The sequence below is a fragment of the Dasypus novemcinctus genome, chromosome 6 (assembly GCF_030445035.2).
Source record: "Dasypus novemcinctus isolate mDasNov1 chromosome 6, mDasNov1.1.hap2, whole genome shotgun sequence".
NCBI classification, from domain to species: Eukaryota; Metazoa; Chordata; class Mammalia; order Cingulata; family Dasypodidae; genus Dasypus; species Dasypus novemcinctus.
In genome coordinates, this window is record NC_080678.1 from 122,357,735 (window position 1) to 122,370,700 (window position 12,966).

Here is a 12,966-nt window from a genome sequence, read left to right on the forward strand (position 1 = left end):
TGACAATTTCACTCTAATGTGCCTTGGAGTAGATTTCCTAGGGTGTATCCCTCTTTGAGTGTCTGGGGCTTACCAATCATTTAAATTCACGTCTTCCATTAGATTTCAGGATGTTCATCCGTTATTTCATGAAATGCTGTTCCTGCCCCTTTTATCCCACTTGTCCCTTTTGTACTTCAATGATATGTATGTTGGTACACTTTATGGTATCCCAATGATCCCTCAAGCTGTGTCCACAGTTTTCCATTTTTTACTATCTGATACACATACTAGATAATTTCAATTGTTTTGTCTTCCATTTCACTGATCTTTCTTGTGTCTGTCCAATCTACTGTCGAATCCAGTTAATGAGGTTTTCATATCAATCACTGTGCTTTGCAGCACCCAAATTTCTGTTTGATCCTTTTGTTTTGTAACTTCACTTTACTTTGTCTAGGCACTGTGTTCCTAATTTCCTTTAGTTCATCTTACATAGATTCCTTTAGCTCATTGAACTTATTTAAAATGGCTTATTTAAAAACTTTTACTAATAGTTTCAATATATGAGTTCCCTCAGGGACAGTTTCTGGCAAATTCTTTTTTCCCTGTGAATTGCCCATAGCTTCCTGCTTCTCTGTTTTTTTTTATACTTTTTCTTGAGTATTGGGCATTCTAAAGATTACGTATTATTACTCTTGAAATCTAATTATTTCACTCTTCTGGGATTGCCAGGTTTTTGTTATCGTTGTTGTTGAACGCTGGAGGCATCAAGTTTGACTTTTCCAAATTATTTTTGCTCACAAATGGGAATGAAATGAGAAATAAGAAAACATGACCTGTCTCTTTAAGATTTGTCAACCTCTTCCCAGAAAGGGGTTGGAAAAAAATGTATGCCCTCACAGCTGATCCCACCCAGCAATCTGAAATAGGTGATCAATAGCAGTACAAGTTTATCAGACCACATCTTTCTGGAGCTGGGAGGGCTAAGTCTTTATATTCCACCCTGGGACCTGCAGGCTACCCCAGGCACCTGTAATGCAGACTCCAATGCTGCCTACCACATAGTTGGGGGATAAGGATGGCAACTCCTAAACAGAAGGCAAAATTCACTGAATATTTACTGCAGTTTACCAACCTATTCCTATAACTCTTTCCTGAATGCTGCACAGTGTTCCACCATACTCCAGAGTTTCAAAAGAGTTGATTCAGATGTTTCCTGCCAAATAGTTGTTTTAGTGGATTGAATTATACAAGGAGCTTCCTACTCTGCCATCTTCTTTTGAGTTTTGATGGTGGGGTATGGATGTCTCTGTCATTTATTTATTTATTAAGATTTATTTTATTTATCTCCCCTTTCCCCCAATTGTCTGCTCTCTGTGTCCATTTGCTGTGTGTTTTTCTGCATCCTCTTACATTATCTGGCAGCACTGTTGGAAACTGCATCTCTTTTTTGTTGCATCATCTTGCTGCAACAGCTCTCCATGTGTGCGGTGCCACTCCTGGGTTGGCTGTGCCTTTTTCATGCAGAGCAGCTCTCCTTGTGGGGAGCACTCCTTGCACGTGGGGCTCCCCTATGCGAGGGCACCCCTATGTGGCATGGCACTCCTTGCATGCAGCAGCACTGTACATGGGCCAGCTCACCACATGGGTCAGGAGGCCCTGGGGATCAAACCCTGGACCCTCCATATGGTAGATGGATGCTCTATCAGTTGAGCCACGTCTGCTTCCCCCTAACTGTTATTTTGAATTGTTTATTTGTCCCTTAGTCCCATTCAGTTTGATAGCAGTAGTACCTTGTGGTTAAATTCATGGTTCTAAATCAGAACCTGAGATGAGTGTAGGCAGTGCCACTTCCCAAATCTGAAGTCACTGCAAATATGTGACTTCTCTTCTCCTCAATTTCTTCATATAGAAAACAGAGATGAGTGAGATGATTGTTCATTCCTCCATGTTGCACATGTTGCAGGGCCATAGTAAGTGGCTGAGCAAGATGGTTGTGGATGAGGTTCTATTTGGGAAATTTGGGATATTAATTCTGCTAGAATGGAAGCTTCTATCTGTCTTCATCATTGTCCACCTAGGACCCAGGAGACTGCATGGCATGCAGTAAGGATGACAAAAGTATTTGTTAAATGAAGACAGTTTCTCAGGTCCTTATTAAAGTATGTCAGAAAATGTGGATCAAGTTGGAAATGAAAAAAATCATCTGTTTTTGTCTGTTTGAATCCTCAATTATCTGTATGCTGCTGAAAGAGAGGTGAACCAATAAGCTTCAATCTGGTTCAATAAATCTATAGGGCAGTAATGGGGTTAGGTAAGCAGAGAACTTAGAAGGACATAAGAGGATCTAAGAACTGTGGGACAGGCAGGATCAGGCTCCAGGGAGGAGACTTCAGAGTTGAGGATCAGGCTCACTTGTGTATGTAGCTTTGCCCAAATTTAACGGTAGATGAAGCCATTCCAATCACCTACAATCAGAGAAATTGTGTAAATGTGAGCCATTTGGAAAATGTTGCTGTGTTGTCAGGTTTTGTGACCAAAACTTAATGGATTGCTTCATGTGAACCTTGGCACAGTCCCAGGAAAGTAACATCATTTTTCTATAATTAATTATAGACCTCATGCGCTTAGTAACAGAAATAGTAACAGAAAGTTTGCCCTTGTGTCAGCCCCTTCTTGTCCCAGAGTGTGTAATGTGAGTTTTAGATCTGACTCATGGAGGTTGTTCTGGATGTCAGTGCTCATTTTTTGCACTTACCCAATCAGATAGGAACAGGCTGCTCTCACTGCAACCCTCCTTTCTAGCCCCATTCCTAATATCCTCCTTCCCAAATGCTTCTCAGCTCTCTTCTTCCAAGTCATATATACCATTTCTGGGTTGGAAACGTGGGGAGAACCCTAGCGGACATCAGCATCAGGAAAAATATATGAGACCAGAACCCAGGCAGGAGGCACCTCCCACATCCAAGGCCCTTTCTGTGGGCACTTACTTATGCAAGGGGGACAGAGGCATATCCAGGTGTGGAGCTGTCCTGGGAGATCCCACTGCCCACTCCCATCTCCCTATCCTTCTCAGTCTTTGTGGTGCTAATGTCTTCACTGGGGAAACCTTCATGGGAGTTCCTGTCCATTCTTTCCTACCTGTGAACAATCCTCTGACCCCACAGGGTGACCTCACTTCTTCCTTCCAGACTTGTGCTGCACTTACTTCTTGGTTCAGGCTCTTCCATATGCAAAGGCAACTAAATGTAAGAATAAGTCCCAGCCAGGGTGCTTTCCCTAGCATAGTGATGGGAAGACACAGGCAGGATGCCTACCTAGTCTTCTGGCCTTCCTTCTGCCTTGTAAATGGTTTTACCCAAGGGACATTCTTCCCAATTCCTGTCATTGTGCAGTTCATCTCTCTCTTGGACCAAGGTCCTCTTTAGTGGTTTCCTCTCCATAGGCTAAGCATTAGTATCCCCACATCCTATGCACTCTGCCAGCTGTACTTGGACAAGGGACCCTCAAGCTGAACATCATTCTGAGTGCTAGACCTGCTACTTGCAAACCAGAGCCATCTGGGTGAGAGATACCATTGCACTGTGCTGAGGACCCTCCAACCATAGTACAAATCTATGCATGTTCTAGGTGCTCAGAAAATTTTATTTACCAATTCCTATGGATAATAAGGTTTATATGGTGTAAATGATGGTTACATACCCTCAAGCTGAACATCATTCTGAGTGCTAGACCTGCTACTTGCAAACCAGAGCCATCTGGGTGAGAGATACCATTGCACTGTGCTGAGGACCCTCCAACCATAGTACAAATCTATGCATGTTCTAGGTGCTCAGAAAATTTTATTTACCAATTCCTATGGATAATAAGGTTTATATGGTGTAAATGATGGTTACATATGGGGGTCTTGGGATAACTTTGAAATCAGTGTCACGGTGACCTTGATTGCTGCTTATTTTTATACTCAACCTCTAGGAAGACAGTCTGTTAAGTTAGGAAGTAGAAATGTAGCTGAAGATTACTCCAACTCTAATTAATGTTTCAAAATTAATTAAATTCTTACATAATTGAAATTCTATTGCATTATCCATCATGTGAAATATTTATCATTCAGAGATTTAAAATATGCATTGATTGATACAGCTAAAAGACACTAGGTTGTTTTGAAAATTGTAGAGAACCCAGTGATTATCTGTTAGCAAAGGTAAGAACTACTTTAAATTAATAATGCCCTACTTGTTATTTGTTTTATAATGACAAGTTTTTGCCATATTTTCTGAAGTTTGTTTCTAGTATAAATTGCTAGGTTTTCCTTGCCTATACTAATGCTACATGTCCAAATACCAGACATGTTATAAGGATACCACCACCAGATATCAAGTTAATCAGTTCTGAACATTTTGGTCTCACAGGGGTAGCAGCAGGCTATGAAGAGCTTACTGTACCATCACCCAGGCTGGCTGCATTATACCTAGCTCCAACTCCTCCTCTGAATATCCTCGGGTTTGTAGATCTGCCTGGCCTAGAGCTGGGACGTACCCTGCAGAGGTGACTGGGTATGGGGCTGGGGCTGTGGATTGTTATTCTCTCCCCTCCTTGTACTCCCAATGCTGCATCTGATGCAGCTCTCAAGTGCAGGTCAGTGACTCTCCCAGACTCTATGGAAGCTCATATTGCTGACCCTAAAACCTCAAGTGAATAAAAAAAATCTCATCAAGGTCAACATCTTCATGTCAAGCCCTACTGACAGCATGCACCCTTGATAGGACATGATAAGAAGGCCACTTTACCACTGGGTTTTTCTCCTCAAGCCAACAATCCCAGTCTAATCACAATAAGCACATCAAACAAATTCCCATAATGTGGCCTCCTACAGTCTCTGACCATTCCTCCTCAAATATCAAGGTCATCAAATGAGGATAGTCTCAGAAACTGTAAGTGGCAAGCAGAGCCCAAGGAGCTATGATGCCTGAATGTCATGTGGTGTCCAGGATGGATACTGAGATAGAAATGGGACATTTGGGAAAACTGAGGAAATTTGAATAAAGTGAAGACTTTAATTAACAATAATGTATGAATATTGGTTCTTTAATTATGACAAATGTTTCACATAAATGCAATATATCAACTACAGGTATCTGGCTGTAGGGTACACCAAAGTATTCAGGAGTACTTTCCCATATTTCTGTAAATCTAAAACTGCTATAAAGAATGAATTGGATTCATGCAGTATTTGCTGTTCACAGGTCCTTGTCTGGGTCAGCAGAGCAAGATCTTTCATGTCTTAACCAAAGGGGTTAAGGGCTTGACCCTAGCTACGGGCTTGGGAACCCCCTCCCATGGATGGCCTCAGGACTCTGGCCTGCATGGGTTCCTTGCTTAGGTCCTGGGTCTTCCCTGATCCCTGCCTGGAGACTGCAATTGAAAGACCTGTGTTTACCTCTGGCTGGGAGTAATTGCTCCCTGAGAGCCACTCTTTCTCCTTGGCCCTTCCTTGCTCCCCAGTGACTTTGGCTTCAACCTTGATCAGACAGACTCAATTTAAAGGTCAGCAGCAAAGAAAGGAGACAGCAAAGGGAAGAAATTGGGGCTTTTTATCCCCAAGGTTCTATATCCACTTTAATCAGGGTAAGGGTATTGTCTATCATTCATGAAAATGTGAATTTCTTCATTTAGATAGGAAGCAATTTGAGAACTATCCTTTACATCCCTTGACTTTTAGACTATCTTTCCTCATTTTACTTTCAATATTACTGAAATGATAGCTTTGTTTTATCACTGACAAGTTTCACTGTGGAAAACTAATCCCTGCAATCATATTGCTTCTGTCTTTTGCTATTTCAGTGTGAAATGTTGAAGTGTCCAGAGACTCTCCCTCTGAGCTCCTTGGCTCTGCTGCCTCCAGCACCATCTGTGCATCTGATTGGTAAGAGGAAAAAACAATGCTGTGGTTTTGACTCTGTATAGGCAAGTTCTAAAACAAACAGCTTTGGCTGCACAATCTGGATGTGGCTGACAGTTTCCTGTGAATCGGGACTTGAGTATTAGCAGTGAACATGCAAATGTGCAGGCAGGGTGCACCCTGGATATTAGCCATGGACAGTGGGAAGCAGGGGCCAGAGGAGGGCTTAGTCATCTGTCCCTGCATGGGGGCAATCCCATGCATTGCAGAAAAGCGTGTGTGTGGCAGTGGTTACTTAATGGCCCCCATGGTGACCCTCAGTTTGAGCAACCCAGGAGTAATGGACATCCACTTAGTCCTGTTGGACTGTTAGCACACCAGTTCTGCAGGAATACAGATTAGTCTCAGGTAAGCAGCCTGTGCAATCCTCAGCCCTTAGGTGGGGAAAAGAGGGTGAGAGGAAAGAAGAGACCACAGTCAGGATTGTCACAGAACTCCAAATGTGCCTCTTCTTTGCTCCACCTATCAGGTGTTCATTGCTGGGTACATTTTTTTTTGTGTGAAAATTTGCAGCATCTCTGTTCATGGGACACACTGGGGAGAGACCAGCTGCCTGGATAGAATGTGGCCACATTGGCTACTCTTTGTTCTCAGGAAGTTTCCATGGGGAAAATCCAGGGCAGCTTCTCAAACCCTCCCTCTTCTCTGGGATGCCTGAACCTGAGGTGTTCAGGGCTCATGGAAGGAGAGGGAAATGTTCACATTGGGGTTGAGGGAGACCAGGGTGTGGAGCTCAAGGACAATGGTCTCCTATCTAACCTAAGTCCCATCCTGCCCAAACTTCCCAGCTCAGGGATTGCATGCCAGGAAAGGTGAGAGAATTTGGGAGGTCTCTGAGGACTGGAAACTGGGTGACTAGAATATCATGAGATCCCATGCAAAATCAAGATTGGGTTTCTTCCTTTCATTGTAGTATCCACAGTCCCATGCACATCCTGAAACTCAATGAAGGAAGAAGCTTTTCCCACAGCCTAAGAGAATATGGATGGGGTTAGTGTCAGGATTTGGGCTCCAGCATGTGGCAAGATCAAGCTATTCAGACAACAGTCCTGGATGCCCACAGTCCTATCTCTCACATATATTCTGGGGATCAGCCTGGAGTGGACAAGGCAGGATTGAGCAGTTGAAGCTTTGACTGAAGAGCCTGCTTCCAGGTTAATGTACAGCTGTGCTGTGTACCCTCAGCCTGCTACAAAGTACCCAGACAGTACCCCCAGCCTGCTACAAAGCTGGTGGCTGCCCCCAAAACTCAAACTGCATTAGTTGCTCAGGCCACTTCCTAGGTTGTATCTCCATCTCTTGTTCCCTTCAAGGTACCTGAAGTTCCCACCTCAGCCTACCCTCTGCCCAACTTCCCCCCTCTGTGTGTGAGAATTCCATTTATCTTTGAGGTGACCTTCTCTATGAAGTATTTCTTAATCCCCAGCTCAATTGGTTTTTACTCTTTGGGAGTTCTGAGGCCTGGATGCTGCTGGTCTACCTCTCTGGGTGTGTGCATTTTCCATGACACACTCCCAGAAAAGCAAAACACACTGTGCTTCATGACCCATCTCCCATAACCTTTCATGTGTCAGGATAATATAGTGAACATTCACATTATGGTGGAAACAGGCTTCACTTTGTATGTGAATTACTGAGCAACATAGATCAACTGCATACAGGAAAGAGATGCTGTCAAGGGAGGTGAACATGTGGAGATGGCAGAGGTTTCAGGGGAAGTGCCAGAGGGGATAGTTAATTTTCTGATTGTCTCCCTTATTGAAGGGACCTATGATAATATTTAGCTATGTGTTTCTTAGGGAAAAGCCACCACTACAAACATCCCTGTAGAGTTTTAACAGGACCAGCCTCCAGAAAGAACAGGACATCCATCTCAGCCTGGTGCCTCCCTCTCACCAGGTGCTCTTTGTTTCCAGGGTCACTTGGAAAGGTTCAGCCATCCAATGGCAGCAAACAACCACACAGCTGTCATGGGGTTTGTCCTACAGAGATTTTCAGAAAGCCCCCAATTCCAGGATGTCTTGTCTGCTGCTTTCCTACTCCTTTACCTGATGGCTTTTGCAGGGAACTGCCTCATCCTCATGGCTATCTGCTTGAATTCAGCTCTTCACATGCCAATGTACTTCTTTCTCACCAACCTTGCCATCTTAGACATCATGTGCACATCCACTGTCCTCCCCAAGTTGTTGCAGAACCTGGTGGGCAATGGCAATACCATCACATATGGAGGGTGCATGACCCAGCTCTTCTTTCTCTCATGGATACTTGTGGCTGAACTGCTACTACTCACGGTAATGGCCTATGACCGCTATGTTGCCATCTGTCAGCCCCTGCACTACCACACACTGTTGAGCAGGACCCTTTGTGCCCTGCTGGCAGGCAGTGTATGGGCTGTGGGTGGAGTCAATGCCTCTGTACACACCAGCCTGATGGCACAGCTAACTTACTGCGGCCACAATCAGATTCCTCACTTTGCATGTGAAATCCCCACACTGCTGCGGCTTGCCTGTGGCTCTACATACCTGAACAACATCATGGTTGCAATTGCAGATGTTTTCTTTGGAGTGGTCAACTTCCTGTTCACCACGGCATCCTATGCCTTCATCATCGCCAGTATCCTGCATATCCACTCACCTGAGGGCAAGTGCCGGGCCTTCTCTACTTGCTCTTCTCACCTCCTAGTAGTCTGTATGTACTACTCCACTGTTATCTATACTTACTTCCTCCCTGGTTTTGGGTCCTCTGTGGAAAATGTCAATATTGTCTCCATCCTATACACAGCTGTCAGCCCCACTCTGAACCCACTCATCTATACTCTGCGGAACAAAGATGTAAAAGTGGCCCTCAGGAAGGTGTTTTCCACATTTGGTAAATGAAAGGAAGTGGCCAGGGTGAAATTATGTCTATGTTAATGAGTTCATTTCAGAAAATGATTTTGAGAATCTGTTGCAAGTGGCAAGGGAAAGAATGTAAATTCATGTGATAGATTTATAAATAATGTGCTTCCCCAATGGGAATTGGCCAAACCTCTATGAAGAAAATAACAACTAAGCTATCCAAGTACCTAACTGTTGATGCTCTCAGAGCTTCAGGGGAGCAGGAATTTAGGGGAAAACAATGAAGAGCTGGTGGTCAGGAGGAACAGCAGAACAACTAGCACGGTAACCTAGACCCATCCTCCTTCCAATGTCTGCTGATGTTTTCACTACACATCAATACCATGGATCAAAGCTATAGCCATCACGTGTGGGTGACACTGTCCACTTCCTCTTTTAGAGTGGGAAGCTTCAGTCTCCATCTAATTCTAAGAGCTCCAATTACTGAAAAATTCTTGCTCCTCAAATCCTATTGATTGAATCTAAATAACTCTCATGTCTGCAACTTCTTCCATCTTTAGCATTTACCTGAAGATGTCATAGCATCCCTGCTGGATGACACAACACCTTTCACCTCGTCTGCCTACATATATTCTTGACCTCCAAGTTTAAGTTTCTTTCCTGTATCCAGAGTTATAAATTTCATGAGACTTTATATTGAAAGCTTTCTAGCATATAGCAAAATTGGAAGAATTTTACAGTAAATACTCTTGAGCCCAATATATAAATTCTATAACTTGTTCCTACAGTTGTTTTATTACTTATCAATTCAACCTTCTTTCTTCATGGCTTTCAAAACAAGTTTCAAACATCAGTTTGGTTTTCCTTAAATACTTCACTGTGATATTAAACCATGTAAAAAATCTGCTCACAGTTTCTTTTTCCTTTGCAGTAAAATTTTCAATGAAATGCACATTCACTGTGTTATGACAAGTACAAATACCTGTATAACCAAAACCCCTGTCAAGATGTAGAATATAACTACCATTCCAGAATGTTTCCTCCTGTCCTTCTCAAGTCAATCTCAATCCCATTACTTACTGAAGCTATCAATTATCTTATTTTTTCACAGTGATTTGTTTCCATGTTCTAGAACTTCATATAAATGGAATTATAGAGGGCATGAGGCTTCTTTCACTTATACTATTTTTATATTCATTCATGTTGTTAGTGTATTGTTAATATGTTAATTTTATTAGTATTCCACTGTGTGAGTAAACCACATTCTATTGATGCATTAACCTCTTGATGAACATTTGTCTTTTTTCTAGCTTTTGGCTATTATGAATAAAGCTGTTAGAACATTTGCATGCATATCTCTCTGTAGATGTGTTTTATTTCTTTTGCCTAAATGATTAGGAATGTTATTGCTGGATCTTAAAGAATATGTTTGATTTTATAAGAAGTGCCAATAGATTTTTTTCCAAAATTGTTTACTCTCTTACAGTTCCACCAGCAATGAATGAGAGTTCTGGTTCTCCATATACACAAAAATGATTGGGATTATACAGAGAAATGTTTTAAAAATTGAAATCTATTCATGACTTTCTACTGCTTATATTATTTGAGTATTATTACTGAGGGCTGAAGTTAGACAGTGCACATGATCTGGCCTGTACTTTTCTTCTTTTTTGGCATAAGAGTATAATGTTATAAGCTTCTCTTTAAGTTTGCTTAAAGAGTATCATACAATCTGATATGCTTTGTTTTCATTTTTATTAAGTTCACAATTCTGTCTAATTTCCCTTTTATTTCTTATTTAAATCACATTCTATTTAGTTTCCAAAATATGGGGTATTTTCCAGATTTCCCAATGTTGTTGATTTCTAATTTAATTCCTTTATTGTCATGAAACATACTTTATATGACTTGGACCTTTTAAAGTTTTAAGGAAAGTTTTATGGTCTAGTTTATGTTTCTTCCTGCTAAATATTTTTGAATGGGGAAGAAGAAGTCATGAACTTCTGACTTAAGAAAGAAGTTTGAGATAGGCAAATTTCTGCCAGGAATGTCTCTTTTCTTTCCGATCTTTTTCCAAATTATAGAATGTGTAATTGTTTCTCCTCATACTCCTTATAAGATCTCAAAGTTCTTGTGTGACAAAGCTCCACCTCATCTAAACTTGCTTCCTCTCATTTCTCTCACCCATCTTCAAGTCCCATCACCCAGCTCTCTGTATCTCACAGTGCTTGCCTATGTAACTCCTTTGTCCTGTTACTTCAACTGGGTTGAGATTTGACATCATAGATATCTCAGATGATATTCCATGCCAAAGAATTTGTTTTTCCACTTAGTCAAAAAAATTTCCTCCAACTAGTCACACCAAATTATTTTTTTAATACATTGGATTTAATCGTAAATCATTTGTAAAAGTGCTAAGCACAGGCTTGATTAAGGGCTCATAAGAATCAGAAAACTATAGAGGAGTGTCCTGGTCAACAATTCATTGAAATCCTTGAACCTCTGAACATAAATAACAGCTGGCAACTGCCTTCAGATTAGGATGCAAGTATTAAATTACAAATTTTACCAAGCCAGTGGAACTGAGTAAAGAATTCACCTGGAATGGAGCAGTGAAGGCTTATTTTACCTATTTCAAGATCTTTCTCCACATATTCCATTAGTTTTATATGGTCTGGGAGTAAGGGACAGATATTTTTAAAGGTTTTCTTATTTTAAAATGTTTATACACACACTCAAAAGTTTAAGCCTATCTGTATAGCCTAAATCTTAGTGTCATTTTAGTTCAATTAAATAAACTGCTTTTCTTTGAGTCAGTCTCACTGATGATTTCAGAACATGAGGTACCCAGAGCAGAGAACTCAAGTCTGAAATGGATGCCTTAATGAAGAAGTGCAGGTCACCAGAGGCAAGCGAGATGATACTCGATAAACTATCTACTGAAAAACTCTCCTAGCCTAGAAGCATCAGCTACTGCATTTGAAATCAGCCTGAGTGCTGCCTTTCCTATGTGTGCCTGGACTTGTTGATACCAGATAAGTTCTGTGTATTCCCATACTTTCCACTTAGTAGATAATCTGTTTATTAAAAATAATTTTATTCAGTTAACTGAACTTCTTACATCATGAATAGACTTTTCTAAGTATCAGAGTATCTAAGTACTATTTCAGGGACAAATTTAAAATATGCTTTAAGGAATCAGGAATCTTGATAGAACATATCTTTGACTTGTAATAACTACTTTATATTTAATATCTTACTCCTATTTATGTACTTTCAATATAAAATTTAATATCTGCTTACATAAAATAATGTTCAGCTCCAATAGTTTTTAAAATATTATATTTCTTAAAGTAACAAATATTTAAAGTATTTTGGAAAATGATGAATAAATATCAACATGGATCCAATGACATTTAAAATATCACACTATTCCTCACAAAAGAAGTAAATGTAAAATATAGGTTACCTGATGTTTTACATTCAATTTGCTTCTTTATCTCTATTCCCAGGCAAATATTCCCTCTTAAGACTAATGCTTTAACTATTTCTTATAAAGACATTTAATTAATTGTTATCACCTATCTATTTAAGCTATTGTTTATGATTGTTCATCAGTAGTTGAATATTTGTTTAGTGCCTGTTATTGCTTGAATCATGCCCCCACAAAGATATATTCAAGTCATAACCCCCTATCCTGTGGTTGTGAAATAATCTGAAAATAGGATCTTAGAAGATGTTATTAGTCAAGATGAGGCCAAACTGAATCAGGGTGGGCCTTATTCCAATGTGACTGAAGTCCTTAAAAGCAGGCAAAATTTGGACAGGTAGCAGGAGACAGATGGGTAAGACAGCCATGTGATAAAAGATTGTGGATTTCTGGCAAGCCACCACTACAGCACTACAAGCTTCACAGAAAACACAATCCTGCCAACACCTTCATTTTTCAGTACTAGGCTCTAAAACTATGAGAAAATAAATTTCTGTTGGTTAAGTCAATCAAGTCAATGGTACTTTGTCACAGCAGCCCTGGCAAACTAGGACAGTTTTGGGGACCAGAAGCAGGGTACTGCTGTAAAAATGTGGAAGTGGCTCTGGAATCAGGCAATGGGTAAAGGTTGGAAGAATTTTGAGGTGCTTGATAGTAAAAGCCTAGATTGCCTTGCAGGAACAGTTGACAGATATATG

General features: G+C 40.9%; 1 protein-coding gene across 1 annotated transcript; it reads left to right on the forward strand.

Annotated features, from left to right (window-relative positions):
- Positions 1–7,992: 7,992 nt before the first annotated feature.
- LOC111766296 (olfactory receptor 13A1-like) lies at positions 7,993–8,817 on the forward strand. The gene has a single exon (XM_023591390.1). It carries the CDS (start codon positions 7,993–7,995, stop codon positions 8,815–8,817), a length of 825 nt encoding a protein of 274 aa, XP_023447158.1.
- The last annotated feature ends 4,149 nt before the right edge of the window (positions 8,818–12,966 follow it).